We start from the raw sequence: 19,288 nt of genomic DNA, 5'->3' as shown, positions 1-19,288 counted from the left end.
GAAAGCTCAGCCAAAATTTGTAGACCCTGCAGATGCTGAGAACAGTGCAGGTATAGACTTCCTTGCTGTCCTGGGATGGAAACCTCTACGTCTCCTTTCCAGTTAGTATAGAGGTGCAAGACAGTAGTTGAAGAAGTGAAATCTTGATTCAGTGACTTTGCTAACTGTCACCTTCTGAACGCACAACCCAAGAACATACTGGTGTTTGGGCAAATATACTGAGCCCAATATATTATTATAGAATATATTATTCTATAATAAATTATAGAATTTATACACTGATGTACACTAAACAGGTTAGTGAAAGTGTCTTTGGTGTGATGTAGTGATCAGAGAGTCAGATGCAGGGGGGAAGACCATGGAATTTTGCTGGGCGTCTTTGAGCCAGTCACCTGCTCCTAGTTGTACCTACCTCAAAGGATTGTTGGCAGTGCCAAGCCACCTCTGAACATCTCTTTCTTTGAAAACCCCACAGGCTCGTCCTAAGTCAGCTGTGAGTTCATGACACTTTCCACTACCATTTAAGGTAGCAGTCAGGTTATCATAGATTTAGCCTGAAAAGGAAATATTGCCTATATGAACCAAATACGTTCAGTGTGGCATTTCAGAAAATTAAATCAGTGACAGTTGTGTGAGTTTGAGTAATCCAGATGTATCCATCCTTATGAGCGCAGCATAAATACAAAAGTCAGATGTGCTGGGTCAGTTTTGAAAGGTATGTAAGCATATTTGTGTCCTTATAAAATGAGCAGAACTGGGAGCCTGATCTTTCATAATCTGTTGCTTCTAATGAAATACCTGTGGCTCCACTTTTCAGTTAATGTGTATTTTGCCTACAAAATATGCTTGTGTATTTTGTACATGGGTGTTTTTACCCCAGTACAAATTGTTGCATGAGAAGACCTCTTAGTTTCTTCTGCAGTGTGTCACAAGGCCTGGAAAAAAATCTATTAATGGAAATTTCTTGCTCCTCTTGGAACAAAAAAATTGCTTTACCTTTGGCTGTGAATATCTCTTGATTATTTTTTGACATCATTTTTTTCCTGGCCAGATTGCTGCTTAAATGAAAGGAAGAAACGGAGCAGGGCCAAGTGGCGTTCTTTCTCCCTAAGCCACCTCTTTTTGCTTTGGCTCACAGGCTACTTAAAGCTGTTTTCAGTTTTCATTTTTTAAATGCGTTTCTCACCCTTCCCATTGCAGCATTAGAAATATAATTAGACCTTCAAAACAGATGAGTAGAGAAATCCCCCAGCACAAATGGTCTCTGATTAATTCTGCTCACATTTAATATTAATTCCTAGGTTTATTTAAGAGTATGGATTTCTGGACTGAGCGGTGATAGTACTGTACTTGAGCATTTGGCATCAGACCTATTTACTGAATATTAAATGCTAGCGTGATTCAACAGCTACTGTTTACTTTCAAATTTAAGAGCTAGTATTCCCTCTTATAGCCAGAAACTAGGTAAATGGCATCAGGGGGATAAGGAATATCTAAATTTTCAAACTTTCTCATGGCAAGTTTCACCAAATAAAAACTGTCCTGGCCTTCTCAAGTCACAGTTAATCTGATTAACAAGATCTTATTCTTGTCTCAGGCCGAAGAAGCAGAATTCAGTGGGAAAAGGAAGGGAGCGCAGGTTTGCATTAGACATCCTCCTCCCCCCCCCCCCCCCCGTCAAGTGACCCTGTGGAAGCGGACCCTGTCTGCCCACAAAACCTTGGCACTGCTACGCTTGACAAGTATCAACTTTACAAGAAACATAGAGGCCAATACCTATGTTTGCAGCACAAGAGATTTAAAGAGGAAGGGAGCAGATCTGTATTTTGCTCCTTTATTCAGAATGCACAGAACTAAGCTAAGGTTCTGGGGAAATGCTGCAACTTGGTCCTGCATTTCAGGGCATTTTGTGAATTCAGATTCTGCAATACTTAGTCCTAACTTAAAAGTGCAGTTCTTGGTTGGCTTTTTTACAAACTGCAGTCTGACTTAGTTTTTGGTTGAAGATAGTTGGTATTATGCTCTCAGTAGAGGGGTTGCATCTCTGGAATACGTTACTATTGATCACCTCTAGCCTATGTGTTGACCTTCAAGGCCATGGGTGTAATGGCCCATCTGTTAGGTCTCAATTGTGCCTGGGGGAAGGCAACCCTGGTCAAGCTCTTTAAGAGGGGTGGTTTTTCAGCCAAGCACCAAATTGCGTTTAAGTTGCTTTAAGCCTTCTGCAAGGGGTTTGACTTCTGCTTTTAAAACAAGCAAAAAGTCATAATCAGCCTTGGTAGCAATTTGCTGAAAGCTTCAATGTTTGTTTTGTTTTGTTTATAAATTCTTGGCTCCATTTGTCCTTCCAATTTTTATGAGCGAGGTACAGATGGAGTATGAGATAGCAGGCCTAGTCATTAAATTTGCCAAAGGGATTACTAGCAATAGTGATGAAATAAAATCCCTTGGAGGACCAAACCCTGCAGCAGGAACAGTCTGTATGTGTTTTGTTGTCTTCAGTGAAAGGCAGTAGGAAGACTGGGATGCTTACAGAGATAGTTGCTAAATGTAATTTATCTGCATTTTGGGGAGAAACTTTATGGAATTTAGAGTTTCGGTTGCACCCTTCTGTGTCAAAGTTGTTGTGCTTACACGAGTGTAACTGCTTAGAGTTGCACTATAAATTACCCACAATTTTTAAATTATGTTTATATCTGTAAATTCAGAGCCAAATCAAATAAAGCTAGGTTCAGATAACTACCAGCCCTTTTTAGCTTTTTGTTATTCTAGGTTGCCGACTGCAACTAGTTATTTGGTTAGCAGGGGGTGGCGGCGGCAAAGTATTTTTAAATGTTCTTATTATATTTAAAATGTAATGATTGGAAAGCACGAGTCTTAAGACACTGAATGCTTGCTGCTTTTAAACAGGCCCTGTATATTACATCCCAGTGCCCCATGTTTGCTGACAGAGGGAGCAGATTCAGCTGTCATACTTAATTTGTAAAGGCAGCTTCCCTCGAGAGGGCTTTGTAAAACATATTGTGGATAAAGAATACTTTTTGTACACAGCTGTTCGTATGTCTTCCTGCTTTTTTTTTGCACCTGTTTTGCTGTTTCAGTTTAAACTGCACACATCACTTCTGTGTCTTGCACCCTTAGAATCATAGAATTGGAAGGGACCTCCAGGATCATCTAGTCCAACCCCCTGCACAATGCAGGAAATTCACAAATACTTCCCCCCAATACACTCAGTGTCATCTGCTTCACATCTGGAATATGGCAAAAAAAAATATCCTTCAAAATCCCTGGCCAAGCTAGCCTGGAGAAAAATTGCTGCCTGACCCCAAAGTGGCAACCAGCATTTCCCTGGGGATGTAGGAATGGACCACAAGAATTAAGCACTGATGCAACCCTTCCTGCTTTCTTTCTCATGATCTGCCTAAGTTCACAGAATCAGCATTGCTGTCAGATGGCCATCTAGCCTCTGTTTAAAAACCTCCCTTCGGACTATGCTTTTTTATTGGACCAAAGAACTGTGAAAACCATTTTATCATTTAACTCTTGTTCCATGATGTACTTCTTGTACCCTGACACTTGAAACTTCATTCAGAGTTGCTTCAGTTTCAAGTTAAGGGATCTCTTAGAATCCTTTTGATCTCTTATGTTTCTCCTGATAGTGAAGGAGAGCCAAGACAAGTATAACTGGCTTAGTAGTGTAGGTGAGGCCTTCTATCAGTCCTGTATAGAAGCACATCAGAGGCTCAATCAGTATTTTGTTGTTTGTTTTTTGCTGCTTGCCCTGGACTCCAAAAATTTGTGCTGTGTTTGTGGTTTGTTTGGTTTTCTTTTTTGGGGGAGGGGGATTGACAACATAGTTGGTTTTACTCTTTATTGGAACAAGCCTGCCCTAGGACACGCTTATAAGTATAACTGGCTTAGTAGTGTAGGTGAGGCCTTCTATCAGTCCTGTATAGAAGCACATCAGAGACTCAATCAGTATTTGTTGTTTGTTTTTTGCTGCTTGCCCTGGACTCCAAAAATTTGTGCTGTGTTTGTGGTTTGTTTGGTTTTCCTTTTGGGGGGAAGGGGATTGACAACCTGGTTGGTTTTACTCTTAGTGGCACAAGCCTGCCCTAGGACACACTTGTAGATAGTTTGAAGAAATCTAGGCAATTGTAGGAAATATATTAAAACCTCCTGTATACTTAAAAGTAATTACTTTTTGTGCCTGGTCTGAGCTATTCTCACTGAAATATTTTTCAGTTCATTTCAGGACAGGTGCTTATCTATACATAAGAGAAGCCATGTTGGATCAGGCCAATGGCCCATCCAGTCCAACGCTCTCTATCACACAGTGGCCAGTATACACACACACACACACCACCCACACACACACACACACAGTGGCTAATAGCCACTGATGGACCTCTGCTCCATATTTTTATCCGATCCCATCTTGAAGCTGGCTATGCTTGTAGCCGCCACCACCTCCTGTGGCAGTGAATTCCACATGTTAATCACCTTTTGAGTGAAGAAGTACTTCTTTTTATCCGTTCTAACCTGACTGCTCAGCAATTTCATTGAATGCCCATGATTTCTTGTATTGTGAGAAAGGGAGAAAAGGACTTCTTTCTCTACTTTCTCCATCCCATGCATAATCTTGTAAACCTCTATCCTGTCACCCCGCAGTCAATGTTTCTCCAAGCTAAACAGCCCCAAGCGTTTTAACCTTTCTTCATAAGAAAAGTGTTCCAAACCTTATGTTGCCCTTTTCTGGACTTTTTCCAATGCTATAATATCCTTTTTGAGGTGCAGTGACCAGAATTGCACACAATACTCCAAATGAGACCGCACCATCGATTTATACAGGGGCATTATGATACTGGCTGATTTGTTTTCAATTCCCTTCCTAATAATTCCCAGCATGGCATTGGCCTTTTTTATTGCAATCGCACACTGTCTTGACATTTTCAGTGAGTTATCTGCCATGACCCCAAGATTTCTCTCTTGGTCAGTCTCTGCCAGTTCACAACCCATCAACTTGTATTTGTAGCTGGGATTCTTGGCCCCAGTGTGCATTACTTTGCACTTAGCCACATTGAACCTCATCTGCCATGTTGACGCCCACTCACCCAGCCTCAACACATCCCTTTGGAGTGCCTCACAATCCTCTCTGGTTCTCACCACCCTGAACAATTTAGTGTCATCTGCAAACTTGGCCACTTCACTGCTTACTCGCAACTCCAGATCATTAATGAACAAATTAAAGAGCATGGGACACAGTACTGAGCCCTGCGGCACCCCACTGCTTACCATCTTTCACTGCGAAGACTTACCATTTATACTCACTTTCTGCTTCCTATTAATTAGCCAGTTTTTGATCCACAAGAGGACCTGTCCTTTTACTCCATGACTCTCGAGCTTACTAAGGAGCCTTTGATGAGGAACTTTATCAAAAGCTTTCTGGAAGTCAAGGTAAACAACATCTACTGAGTCTCCTTTGTCCACATGCTTGTTCACCCCCTCAAAGAACTGTAACAGGTTAGTGAGGCAAGATCTTCCCTTACAGAACCCATGCTGTGTATTCCTCTATAACTTGTGTTCATCACTGTGCCTTCTCATTCTGTCCTTGATAATGCTTTCTACCAACTTTCCCGGTATTGAAGTCAGACTGACTGGCCTGTAATTTCCCGGATCTTTTCTGGAACCCTTTTAAAAGATGAGGGTGACATTTGCTACCTTCCAATCCTCAGGAACGGAGGCAGATTTCAATGAAAGATTACATATTTTTGTCAGGAGATCCACAAGTTCAACTTTGAGTTCTTTCAGAACTCTTGGATGTATGCCATCCGGACCTAGTGACTTATTAGTTTTCAATTTGTCAATCAGTTGTAGAACCTCCTCTCTTGTCACCTCAATCTGACTCAGGTCTTTCAACACCCCTTCCAAAATTAGTGGTTTTGGAGCAGGCAAACACTTCTTGTCTTCCACAGACGGAAGCAAAAAATGTATTCAGCTTCTCAGCCATTTCCCTATCTTCCTTCAGTAATCCTTTTACCCTTTGGTCATCCAAGGGCCCCACTGCCTCCCTGGCTGATTTCCTGCTTCTAATATATTTGAAGAAATTTTTATTGTTGGTTTTTATGTTTTTTGCAATATGCTCCTCATAGTCCCTTTTTGCCTGCCTGATCACAGTCTTGCATTTGATTTGCCACGGCTGTGTTCCCTTTTATTACTCTCACTTGGACTAGCTTTCCACCGCTTAAAGGAGTCCTCCTTACCTTTTACAGCTTCCATTACTTTGTTTTTAACTGTTTTTAATGTTTTTAACTGTTGTTAGCCACCCTAAGCCCATCAGGGGAGGGCAGGATATAAATCTGATAAATAAAATAAGTCAGAGGTCTCAGTCTTGTTGAACCTGCATGTAAGGGGGTCGTGGGCACCACTACAGCATGGCCCTACCCTGTGGCAGCCCACTGTAATGTCTTGGAGAAGTGTGTTTGTATTAAGTGCCTTCGAGTCTCTTTAGACTTGGGGCAATCCTGTGAATGAATGTCCTCAAGTCCTATAATTAACATCCTTGCTCAAGTCTTGCAAACAGGCCCGTGGCTTTCTTAATTGAGTCAATCCATTTCATGTTGGGTCTTCCTCTTTTTCTGCCGCCTTCAGTTTTTCCTAACATTATTGTCTTTTCCAGTGAAAAGAAGTACTTCTCTGCCTTTTTTACAATACAAAAAATGGGACAGCTGGACTGATTCATGGGCAATCAATGAAATTAATAAGCATATAAAATAGAACAGATAAAATGAGGTACTTCACCCAGAGAGTAATGAACATGTGGAACTTGCTGCCACAGGAAGTGGTGGTGGCAGCTACAAGCAATAGACAGCTTCAAGAGAGATCAGGTAAACATATGTAGCCAGATGTTCATCAGTAGCTATTAGCCATAAGGTATAGATGGAACTCTCTGTCTGGGGCAGTGATGCTTGGGGGGCAACAGTGGAAGGCTTCTGAAGTTCTGGCCCAATTGGTGTTGCCCAGTTTTTGGCCACTGTGTGATACAGAGTGTTGGACTGGAGGGGGCCATTGACTTTTCTACATTCTTATGTTCTTATGACTCATTTTTTCATAATGTGACTAAAGTACAATAGCCTCCATTTAGTCATTTTAGTTTTTAAGGAGAGTTCTGCTTTGATTTGATCTAGAACCCATTTGTTTGCTTTTTCTGGCCGTCTGTGGTATCTGTAAAACTTTGAATGGTTTCCACAAAATGTCGGGCCACTCCAAGTCAAGCATCCTCCTGTGTCAGAGGCAGCTGCTTCTAAACAGGCGCTCCCTTCAAATACAAAGCAACCGCTGCTGGGGCTTTCCAAAATCAGCACTTTCTGTACGCTGAGCAGGCTGAGGGAAGCTGGGATTAGCTCTTTGCTTGGTGTTGGCTTTCAAAGAAAGGAGCTGCTTGGTGTTGGCTTTCAAAGAAAGGAGAGGGATTGCTTCCTCCGTGGCACCAGGGACACATTTTTAACCCAAGGAGAGACAATGATGTCCCCATCTGTGGTCATGCCAGAGATGCATATCTACTTGGAATGAACTGAGCACTTTCCTTGTCAGCCACTTGCTACAACTCAAGGCTCCCTTTCCCCTCTTCCATTCTAGATCACATGCCATCTTGTGGATTGCTAACTTAATATTCATTTGGAACCTCCTCCGTGTTCAGTCCTCTGAGTTCCAGTGGGTGTCTTCATGAGCCAAGGACCTTCTCAGTAATTCCTGATGTAGCCAAACCTCCAGTGCTTTCACTGTAACGTCAGAGTGTATTTGGAAATTCATTTTATTAATTTTGTTTTCTGTGTGTCTGCTGCTTCTGGCTGTGTTTTTTATAAGACTGTGTTTCGTATTGCTTTTTATATTAGTGGCAGAAAGGCACAGTGCTTGAAACTTTGCATAACAGAATGAGCTTCCTGTGTAAGCCCCCTCCTCTCCATTCAGGGTGCTAATTGTAATGCAGCCTTTAGGGATGCAACCCTAGTTAATGTTAAGGATGGTTAGTGCTGATGCAGGCATTCTTCTGCGCTATTGGGGAGGGGCAAAGGAAGCGAGGAAATGGGAGAGTTACGAGCCTGCTTTTTTAACGGTAGTTCAGGGATTGGCAGTATTACTTTTGCACTTGTTCTAAATGTTTTGTGGCTTCACATTCAGTGGTTTCTTGGATATAATCTAAAGTCTAGGAAAACAACACTATTTTGTGCTTTTTATTTATTTATATATTTTAGGAGATTTATATTTCGCCCTACCCAGCAAGGAGACTCAGGGCAGATAACAACAAAATCAAACTATTAAAATCAGTAAAAACCTAACACAAAGCAATCAGCTTCATCTGATGGTGGAGCAGGTGACAGTTTCATTCACAGTAATGCTGTTTCCAGCTGGAACTAAAAATCAAGACAATGTCAGTAAACTTTGCACTCAGAAGTGACTGTGCTCCCTGCTTCTGCATGCAGGATGTTATTGATGTGTCTAAAACGGTGACATTCATTGGCTCAGAAGCCACGTGGCTCTTTTACATGCTATTTTTGGCTCTTCTCCAGAGAGGCACCTGCCCTATGTTCCAGGAAAGTGAATAGCAAGGTCATTGGCCAATAGGGGCTTGGGGTTGGCGGTTGGTTCCCACCTTAAAACAGCTGCTGCTGAAGGGTGAATACGCTGTGAGCCTTCCAGAAGGGTGGGCCTCATTCCAGAGATGGAAATAAAGGGCCTGTCCTCTCCCACACCATCACTGGATACCTTCTCTGCAGCCTCTGTGCTCTCACTGGAGAATCTGCTGGTAGGAAGGCTGATCACAGGGGAAAGAGGAAGAACGCACCACTGCAGCCAGCCAAGAAAAGAGCAAACGGGCCATCATGAAGTGATTGTGGTTTTACTCCCCATTGCAGCCAGCTGGTTCTCTTCTGGGCACCTTGGTCATCTCTTTCTCTTTCCTGCGCTGTGGTTCATGCTGAGGGAAGCCGTACTCTTTCCTAGAGATACACAAGTGCTGGCTAAGTCTCAACCAGAAGTGGCTCTTTCACACACATTATGTGGCTCTCGAAGCCCCCACCACCTGGCCAGCCGGCTTGGAGAAGGCATTTCTCTCTTTAAATCACTTTGCCAATCCAAGCCAGCTGGCAACTTGGAGAATACATATAAAGTAAAAGTTACTTTCTTTCCACCTCTCCCTCCCCCATCCATCTTTCTCCCTCCCTCCTCTCAGACATCTGATGTTCATGTCTTACAGCTCTCAAACATCTGATGTTCAGTCTATGTGGCTCTTTCATTAAGCAAGTTTAGCCATCCCAGGTCTCAACAGTGGTAGGAAGAGACAATTGGACATGTGCAGAGATACTCTGGTAATTTAAGAAGTGTTAGTTACATACACTGTGAATAGTTGCACTATAGTATGCCTTGCCGCTCTTCTCTCATGGCTCTTTTAAAAAGATTCCATAATCTCAGCAGAGTTAAGGATTCCACCTGCCCACAACCTCAGAAGTGGGAGGGGGAGAGAGAGCGCCTTATCCCCTGAAGATCCTCTCTGGTGGTCAAGGAGTCCCTCTGGTTAAGTGGAAGGTCCAGTGGAGGAACCTGTCATGCCGTTGTAGCCCTTCTGGGGGTAAAACTGGCAGTGAAAATAGCTGAGTGGGAGTGCCCAAAAAGGGAGCCTGGCATGCCATTGTAGCCCCTAGGGGATGAACAGAGAAGGAGTGGGGTCCAACAAGGGTGTCATTGTAGTCTTCAGGGGTCAGACAGCCAGCCAAGAGATCTGTTTGCACCTGAGGAACCATATTTACCTTTTATAGTGCTTAAGCCACTCTAGGTTAGACTTGGTGAGGGAGCTCTCTGCATGAGAAACAGAAGGAAGAAAGAGTCTCCTATCATTTTCAGAGGCAAATTCATCTCTTTTGTGTCTCCCCAAAACCTCTGAGGCTCACCACTGGGCCATTCCCTTCCACGGTCCTCTGAAAGAGGGGGGAGCAGAGAGAAAAAATTGCTAAGACAAAAGAAGGAGCAGAGCCAAGAGGAAGTGTGAAAGAAGGTGTGAAGAGAAAGAGAGACAGGCTGGAGTTTAGGAAGCTCTCCCTCAGGTATGAAATTAAGAGAAAAGCAAGTAAAACAGAGCAAAGAACTCAGCCCCAAAACTGCGCTGTCTATAAAGACAGTAAGCAATCACCCATTCCAAGATGCCCTCCTAACATCAGATCCACAGTGGGTGTCAAAGGTTCTGTTCTGTCTGCTTTGAGGGGCTTTTGGCCAGGGGTTGATTTGCTTGCTCTCCTGTCTTTGGCTATTATTTGCCCTGGAGAAAGCAAGGAATTCTGCCTCTACACCCCCCCCCCCACCCGCCACCATGGGAAGCAGTGGAGAACGGCTGGGGGCACCTTGTTTAGGGGCCCATAGAATTGGACTTCTTGTGGATTATTTAAGGGGCAGACACAAGCAGCTCCTCTGCAATTTTGTTGCGATTTGTTAAAAAAATAGCCCCTCCAGACCTGAAATACCCTTCATAGGGAATAATGGAGCTGAATAATATCAGAATCCTGAGGGAAAAAGATCCAAATGCAACCAGTGTTTGTAATTTGGATAACTGGGAATACCAGTATTTTTCAGCACCTTGATACAAGGTCAAAAAAATAGCCCCCGACCCCTCGAGGTCCATATCCCTGGTGCCAGCATCAGTTCTGTGTGGATAGGTTCCTGAGACTTACCTAGCCTTGACTGCAACTAGTTTGTGATAGCCCTTTTACACAGTTGCTTTTGGTATCGCATGCCATAGATTTTAACTGAGATGCTCCAACCGTTTTAGTTGTCTAGCCTGGCTTATCTTAATGTTAATAATTTTGCCTTTGTGTTTATGGTTTTATTGTGTTGTTTTACCTTGTGGGCCACTTCAAGCAGGATCTCTGGAGAGGCAACACACATTTTCTAATAATAATACTGAGCTTTATCACGTTCAAACTACCATTCCCTAGTCGTGGTTTGAATGGTGGAAGACAGTGCTTTCTTCTGTTTGAAGATTTTATGCATACTGTGTTAACATTTCCTCTGAGCAAGACAACTGATGACTTTAAAAAAAAATTAGTTCTGTAAACCAACTTTATGCCTAGATCTACAACCATAAATTGTTTTAGTATGAAGAAGAGTGCTTGAATAGTAGTGGGATAAATTCGTGTGTAAGTGAAATACTTATGAATTACCTTCGGATGAGGTAAAGGGGAGGTAGTACATGGCACAAGGTGGTGTTTGGCTATAGTGAAGAGAAAAGCAACAAATGACGCTGTGACATGATCAAGCCTCTAAGAAGATGATGATATTGGATTTATATCCCGCCTTCCACTCTGAATCTCAAGAGTCTCAGAGTGGCTCACAATCCCCTTTATCTTTTCCCTCCATAACATACACCCTGTGAGGTGGGTGGGGTTGAAAGAGCTCTCCCAGAAGCTACTGTTTCAAGGACAGCTGTGTGAGAGCTATGGCTGACCCAAGGCCATTCCAGTAGCTGCAAGCCGAAGGAGTGGGGAATCATACCCGGTTCTCCCAGATAAGAGTATGCGCTCTTAACCACTACATCAAACTGACTCTCTAAGGAATGAGCTGCATTTAGTATGATATGAAATTGTCAAGTAGACATCTTTTGGGGTTGTAGAATGTAGTTGTACTGTTTTGGAGACAGCAAAGTATGATACGAAATTGTCAAGTAGACTTCTTTTTGGGTTGTAGAATGTAGTACTGTTTTGGAGACAGCAAAGTAAACTTGATGTGTGGAGAGCCATGCTTTCTATCAGAATGGTGCAAGAAGCTTAGTTGTGTGGCTGAGAGAAAATTCAGTCTCGGTGAGGAAGGTGGACTATAAAGAATTTTTTTTTAAAGAAAATGCCACTTCAGGAATCACGAAGGAAGAAATGGAGCATTGAAGTATCTTGTTGGTAGCAGTGTGTGGTCCTCCGTTGGTGGTCGTCAACTGGAACTTGACCCAGACTTCTGTGTGTTAGTTTGACTGATGAGAATGAGCTAGGATGTTTTCAGTCTTCCGTTCCCTTAATGCCCAGCCAAGCTAAATGAAGATTTTTGCAGTTTGTTGTGTTAGTCAAACTGGACAAAATGAAAAACTGTCCACTTGCTGACTAACCTTGGCACGAGACTGTAGTGTTTGCTTCTTGTTTGTAGACGGGGGAATGAATCACAGTTAGACATTTCAGTTGTTTCGTAGGTCAAGCAAAAAGGGCTACCAGTTCCAAACTAAGAAGCTTTTAATTTCCCAGTCATGCATTTGGGGGAGGGGGTGGGCTTGCAAGTTCAGGGGCTTCTTGCTTGTCCTTATGATAAGTCAAATAAGAGTTTCTTCATGATGTCTTAGCACAGCCAAAGTCCCTTGCAGCCTGTTGAAGTGAGTTTGTTTTAAAATGAAATAGTTTAACAACTCGTTCTGTTGAATGTTGAGTCAAGAACCAAACTCACAATTGCCAGTATTTGCTTTGCGAGATGTACCTAATGGTAATATTTGTTAACTTTTTTGGTTAACCTAGAGTATTGCTATTTAAGCAGAGAAAGAAACATAACTGAAATAGTGACCTTACAGAAAATACTGAACAGTTTATTTATTTGAATTCTAGCCCTTCGTCCCCTTTACTGCAGGCTCAGGGCAGGTTACAATATGATAAAATACAACAATACAATAAAAATACCGTATTTTTCGCTCCATAAGACGCACCTGAGCATAAGACGCACCTAGTTTTTAGAGCCATTTGTGTGAATTTAGAGGCATTTGTGTGAATTTAGAGGCATTTGTGTGAATTTTTTGCAGTATTCGCTCCTTAAGACGCACACACTTTTCCCTCCACTTTTTTGGGGGGGAAAAGTGAGTCTTATGGTGCAAAAAATACTGTTAATGTAATAACTATTAAAATCTGACTGATATAATTTATAATATCCGTATAATACCAATTCGAGCACCGTTTTAGTGCTGTTCCTGAGTTGATTCCACATGTGCCCAGTAGATGGCAACTAACTCTACAGGAATTGGGCAGATGAGTAAGCCGATATTAGGTGGAAACACACATGGGGGAGGCCAGTATTAATAGGTCTCCATCGCCTCAACCATAGACCTGGCGGAACATGTCCATTTTACTGAGTTTGATTAACTTATTATTTTTCCTCCCCTGTTGTAGCATAAGCAGTACCATAATGGATGCAGACAGCACAATTTCCAGCGGTCGCTCGACTCCAGTTATGATGAATGGACAAGGTGTTACTGCTTCATCCGCAAAAAGTATTGCCTATAACTGCTGTTGGGACCAGTGCCACGCTTGCTTCAACTCCAGCCCAGATCTGGCGGATCACATTCGCTCGATACATGTAGATGGCCAGCAAGGAGGGGTTGGTTTTGTTTTATTGTTTCTTTATGGTGTCTGCATTGTTCGTATGTGGAATTATTGCCATTCTCTTAATGCCAAATGCTGTCTCTCTCTCTCTCTCTCTCTCCCCCCCCCCCTTGGTTTTGTTAATTTTATTTCTTTTCTGCTGTTCCTCCAAGGAACTTGGGATACTACCCTCTCCACAAGAGCCTCTGATTTAGATCTAACTTGAAAGATAGAAAGTCATGAAAGACTACCCAATGAACTTTGTGATGGAAAGGAGATTTGAATCTTTGTTGTATTGATCCTCGTCTTACACACAAACTGCTTCATCACGGGTTCTAGGGTTATTTGTACATTTTTAGAATTATCAGAAAGTGTGGTATGTATTTATTTAAGCACCCTGAAATCTGTTTCATATATGAAGAGTTTAATAGCCAAGTAATTCAACCCAGGCTAGCTGATCTCATTAGATTTAAGCAGGGTTGGCCTTGGCTAGTATTTGGATGGGAGAGCACTGAGTACCAGGGTTGCTATGCAGAAGCAGGCAGTGGCAGGCCACCTCTTTCTCTTGCCTTGAAAACCCTGCCGGGTTGCCATAAGTTGGCTGGCTGGAACTAGATGACACCTCAAACTTAAAAGTCTTTATTGGCATATATCAGATTATAAATAAATAGATACTGAAATAACAAAAACAGTCATATGCAGCTATACATTGGACAATCGATTCTTAATTACCAAACTCAAGAATGAAGCAACCTTTTCAGTTATTTCAGATGACAAATCATTCAGAAGATGGCAAACCTTTACAGCGTCTGAGCAACTTGTCATGTTGAACAAAATTGGATCTAGAAACCTACGGCCTATAGTATCATATAGGGGACAATAAAGAAGAATATGGGACGAGTCAACTTGTTTTAAATTACATATACAAAGTCTTAATGAGATTGGGATTTTTTTTAATATCTACCATAGGTAACTGCTGATGGGATAGTATTGCATCTGGCAGTACTGTACCCTTGACAGCACTTTCTGCCGTCACCAGTTCATTTAAACCTTCTGGTAGCAAACTTGATGATTCTGTGCTTATCCATTGGCCAGTGAAACAAGACCAGTCACAAAGAATTTTCTTCTCTGCAGATGAGCTTAATTTATGTAGACTCCGTCCATCAAGGAGCTAGATATAATATATTGGGATAAGTTACGATTTACTGAATCGCTTGGAATATATGGCGATTAGCTTTGGTTGCCATCATTGTATTGTAGATTGGTGGTTTTAAAATGTGATAGTTTTAAACTTATTTAAATGTATATTTTCTTATGGTTTTGTTGTAACCTGCCCTTGAGCCTGTTTGCAGGAAGGGCATGCTAGAAATCGAATAAATCAGTCAAATCAAAGCTATGTCAGTGTTGGTGTATTCGCTGGTATGCTCTGGATTTGTGAGGCTTAATAATAGACAGCACACTGACTTGTGCTAACTATTTACATTTATTTACAAGTTTACAAGTATTATAGTTATTCTGGTATACACTTGACAAAGTGCTTTGCCAGACAACACGTTTGAGAGCAGAGATACACTGTACAGGCTATTCAGTTATATACATACAGCTATACAGAAGCACCAATCAGCACACAGTGCTGAGTCACCCTGCATAGGCATAAGTACTCTGGATGGTGGCTCAGTGGTAGAGCATCTGCTTGGTAAGCAGAAGGTCCCAGGTTCAATCCCCAGCATCTCCAACTAAAAGGGTCCAGGCAAATAGGTGTGAAAAACCTTAGCTTGAGACCCTGGAGAGCCGCTGCCAGTCTGAGTAGACAATACTGACTTTGATGGACCGAGGGTTTGCTTCAGTATAAGGCAGCTTCATATGTTCATATATGTTCATATGGACAGAACTGATATGCACCTGGTAAGGGAAGCTGTCAGGAACTGTCACAGATCATGAACTATCATAGATCACTTCCAATAGACTCCAGCCTGAAGTCTTAGTAGCAAGCATATGCTGACACTCCCCCTAAGACTCAGGCCATGAGTCCCAGCCTTTGTTTCAAAGTTACAAATTTGTCCATACTCAAAACAGTTAATGAACATGTCTGCTACATTGTCATCAGAAGAACAGTACTGTAGCATGATCAAACCTCTATGTACAGTCTCCCTGACATTCTGATTGCGAATGTTAATGTATTTACTTTTTGTTTTGACACTCTGTGCATTTGCCAACTGTTGAGCAGCAGTATTGTCACAAAATACACATATAGGTAAGTCACATTGCATGTTCAGGTCTATTAGTAGCTGATATAACCATTCCAGCTGAACAGCACAATCACTTAATGCAGAAAACTCTGCTTCACAAGTGCTTGTTACGTTTAAACAATTTTATTGATAACATATGGTAACAATTTCCGTTAATAACTTCTTTTCATCTATCCCATATGCTTCTTTCTAATCACCCCTCCCCCGTTACTTGACCCCCGCCAGTGTTATTTACTCAAAATACTAACATTAAAAGGTACCCTTAATTACTAAGAACTAAAATTAATATTCTTTCTTCTAAAGTTTAATCATTATCAAAAATTGTCCAAAGTCCTTTTACTTTCCACTCGTCTTCTACATAACTTCTAAATTTTTTCCACTCCCTTTTAAAATCTTCTAAATCATAGTCTCTTAAAGTTCTTGTTAATTTGTCCATCTCACTCCATGTCATAACTTTTACAATCCAATCCCATTTTTCTGGTATTTTGTCTTGCTTCCATAACTGCACATATAGTCCTAGCAGCTGAAAGCAAGTACCAAATTATAGTTCTATCTTCTTTTGGAAATTTTTCCATTTGTAATCCCAACAGAAAAGTCTCTGCAGCTTTCTTGAATTCATATCCCAAGATCCTAGAAATTTCTTGTTGGATCATCTGCCAATACTTTTTTGCTCTTTCACAAGTCCACCACATATGGTAGAAAGAACCTTCATTTTTTTTGCATTTCCAGCATCTGTCTGGCATCTTGTTATTCATCTTTGCCAATTTTTTAGGAGTCATATACCATCTATACATCATTTTAAAACAGTTCTCTTTAGGGTTGCCAAGTCCAATTCAAGAAATATCTGGGGACTTTGGGGGTGGAGCCAGGAGACTTTGGGGGTGGAGCCAGGAGACATTAGGGGTGGAGCCAAGATCAAGGCTGTGACAAAGATAATTGAACTCCAAAGGGAGTTCTGGCCATCACATTTAAAGGGACAGCACACCTTTTCAATTCCTTCCTTCCATAGGAAATAATGGATAGGGGCACCTTCTTTTGGGGCTCATAGAATTGGACCCCCTGGTCCAATCTTTTTGAAACTTGGGGGGTATTTTGGGGATAGGCACTAGATGCTATATTGAAAATTTGGTGACTCTACCCCAAAAACAGCCCCCCCCCAGAGCCCCAGATATCTGCAGATCAATTCTCCATAATTTTCTGTGGGAATAAATCTCCATAGGAAATAACAGAGTTCCCAGCAGACATTTCCCTCCCCTCCCCTCCGCTTTCTGACGACCCTGAAACGGGAGGAGGGCCTCCAAATCAGTGGATCCCCTGCCCCCACCTGGGGATTGGCAATCCTAGCACAGACACCAGCACAGCCCTACTGACCTGCCTCCTCTCGCCATGCATCTCTGACTGGTGCAAACAAACTGACCCAATTTTGAATTGCTTTGCCAGATCAGCCCTTCTCTTCTTCCTCCCTAAGGGAAGCGGCACTGAGAAGTGTGTCTGCAAGGCAGCGGGGAAGAGGGAGCATTTCCTTCCTTCCTTCTTAGGGAAAACCTCCACCCAACAGTTCTTTGGAAAGGGAAACGTGTGCTGGGACTGAATTCTAGGGAGACTGTTGAAATTCCTTTCCCAAAGCCTCGGACTGATGCAGCTCATGTGGGCAATTCCTTGAACGTTCTCCCCTCCTGTCTTTCATCTTTAGTTCACAAAATGTAGGGGGGGGGGGAAGGGAGAGAAAACGGAGCTGACAGAAAGAGAGAGAAAGAGGGCAGGTGGAGAATCTCACCCAATGCGGTTTTGCAGAAAGGCCCGGGAATTATCTTGCGTGCATCCGCACTCGCACACACACAGACACCGGCTCCACCAAATGAAACCACTGACAGCCCTGAGCCCAGGTCCCTTTTGCCCTCAAATCTGCTGTTGCAAGACTGGGAGGGATTCATCTGCCGCTGCCCGCTGCCCGCTCTTACTGCCGTGAGTCCTGGCCTGCCCTTCCCCCTCACCTTAGAGGACTGGAGGGAAGCAACAGGCCCCGCTGCCGCTGCCCGCTCTTACTGCCGTGAGTCCTGGCCTGCCCTGCCCCCTCACCTTAGAGGACTGGAGGGGAGCGGAAGTGGAACAGGCCGCCGCCGCCGCTGCGCGCTGCTGCCTGCTCTTGCTGCCTGACTCCTGGCCTGCCCCCTCCCCTTCTCTAATTGACCTCAGAGGGGAGGGGACAGGGGAGGGGAGCGGAGCAGGCTGACGCCGCTGCTGTGCGCCGCTGCCGCCTCTTCTAGCCAGGCCTTCAACTTGCTGCTGCTCTCAAGACGGGCTCAGCAGCCTCTGACCGACCCGGACTCGCGGCCTTTGCGCCGTTCGCCCCCTTCCCTCCCCCCGCTTTTGTTTTTTGGGACGGCGGGAGAAGGGGGTGCTAACCTGGGGGCCCCCCGCCAGGGCGGGAGGGTTGGGACCCCTAGTTCTCTTTAATACCCTGACATGTTGAAAGTTTCATAGAGTTCTTCCATAAATATTCCCATGTATCCATCTGTATTTCTTTATTTACATTTATTGCCCATTTAATCATCTGAGATTTCACTACTTCATCTTCTGTAGACCATTTTAAAAGTAACTTATACGTTTTTGAAATTAATTTTTCATTATCTCCAAGCAGAACTTCTTCCATTTCTGTTTGCTCTCGTCTTATTCCTTCAGTTTTAATATCATTTTCCACCAAACTCTTTATTTGTTGCATTTGAAACCAATCGTATTTGTTGTTCAACTCCACAGCAGTTTTCAATTCTGTTTTGCCACTTTGTATTTTTAATAGTTGATTGTATGACAGCCATTTTTCCTCACCTGTCTCAGCTGTTATTTTTATAACTTCCGCCAGCACTATCCATAATGGTTTTCTTTCATCACCATATTTCTTATATTTCATCCAGGTATTCAACATACAATGGTGAGAGAAAAAATTATCTATCTTTTTCTTCCCATAATACATATAAGCGTGCCAGCCGAATTTTATTTCCATGACCTTCCAATGCTAAAAGTTTTTTATTCAACAGCGTCACCCAATCTTTTATTCACACTAAACAAACTGCTTCATGATATAATCTTAAATCTGGTAATTGGAATCCTCCTCTTTCTTTAGCATATATTAAAACTTTCATTTTAATCCTTGGTTTCTTCCCAGCCCATACAAATTCCGAAATCTTCCTTTGCCATTTGTTAAATTGTTTACTGTCTTTCACAATCGGAATAGTTTGAAACAAATACATTATTTTCGGCAAAATATTCATCTTAATTGCAGCTATTCTTCCAAGCAATGACAAGTTAAGCTTATTCCATTTTATCATATCTTCATCCATTTTACGCCATAGCTTTTCATAGTTATTTTTGAACAGGTCAATATTCTTCATTGTTATTTCCACACCCAAATATTTTACTTTAGAGGAAACTTCACATCCCGTTAGTCTCTGCAACTCCTTTTCTTTATTTACTTGCATATTTTTACATAAAAATTTTTATTTTTCTTAACATAAAATCCCGCCAGTTCTCCATATTGTATTTTAGCTAACAACAAAGGTGTTACTTGTGTAGGATTTTCATTTATAAACATTATATCATCTGCAAATGCTCTATATTTGTAAATAAATCCTTTAACTTTCAACCTTTCTTTTTCTTTATCATCTTGTA

The 19,288-nt window shown here is 42.3% G+C and overlaps 1 protein-coding gene across 1 annotated transcript in view; it reads left to right on the top strand.

Moving 5' to 3' along the window:
* Positions 1-19,288, top strand: part of AEBP2 (AE binding protein 2) — a 67,176-nt gene that overhangs the window by 9,350 nt on the left and 38,538 nt on the right. The window contains exon 2 of the mRNA XM_060245839.1: positions 13,182-13,389. Coding sequence (XP_060101822.1) covers positions 13,182-13,389 — 208 coding nt within the window. The remainder of the gene's footprint in view (positions 1-13,181; positions 13,390-19,288) is intronic.

This window comes from Heteronotia binoei, chromosome 8 (genome assembly GCF_032191835.1).
Source record: "Heteronotia binoei isolate CCM8104 ecotype False Entrance Well chromosome 8, APGP_CSIRO_Hbin_v1, whole genome shotgun sequence".
In the NCBI taxonomy this organism is placed as follows: domain Eukaryota; kingdom Metazoa; phylum Chordata; class Lepidosauria; order Squamata; family Gekkonidae; genus Heteronotia; species Heteronotia binoei.
Note: the sequence above shows the minus strand (reverse complement) of the source record. Positions and strands in the feature narration are given on the sequence as shown.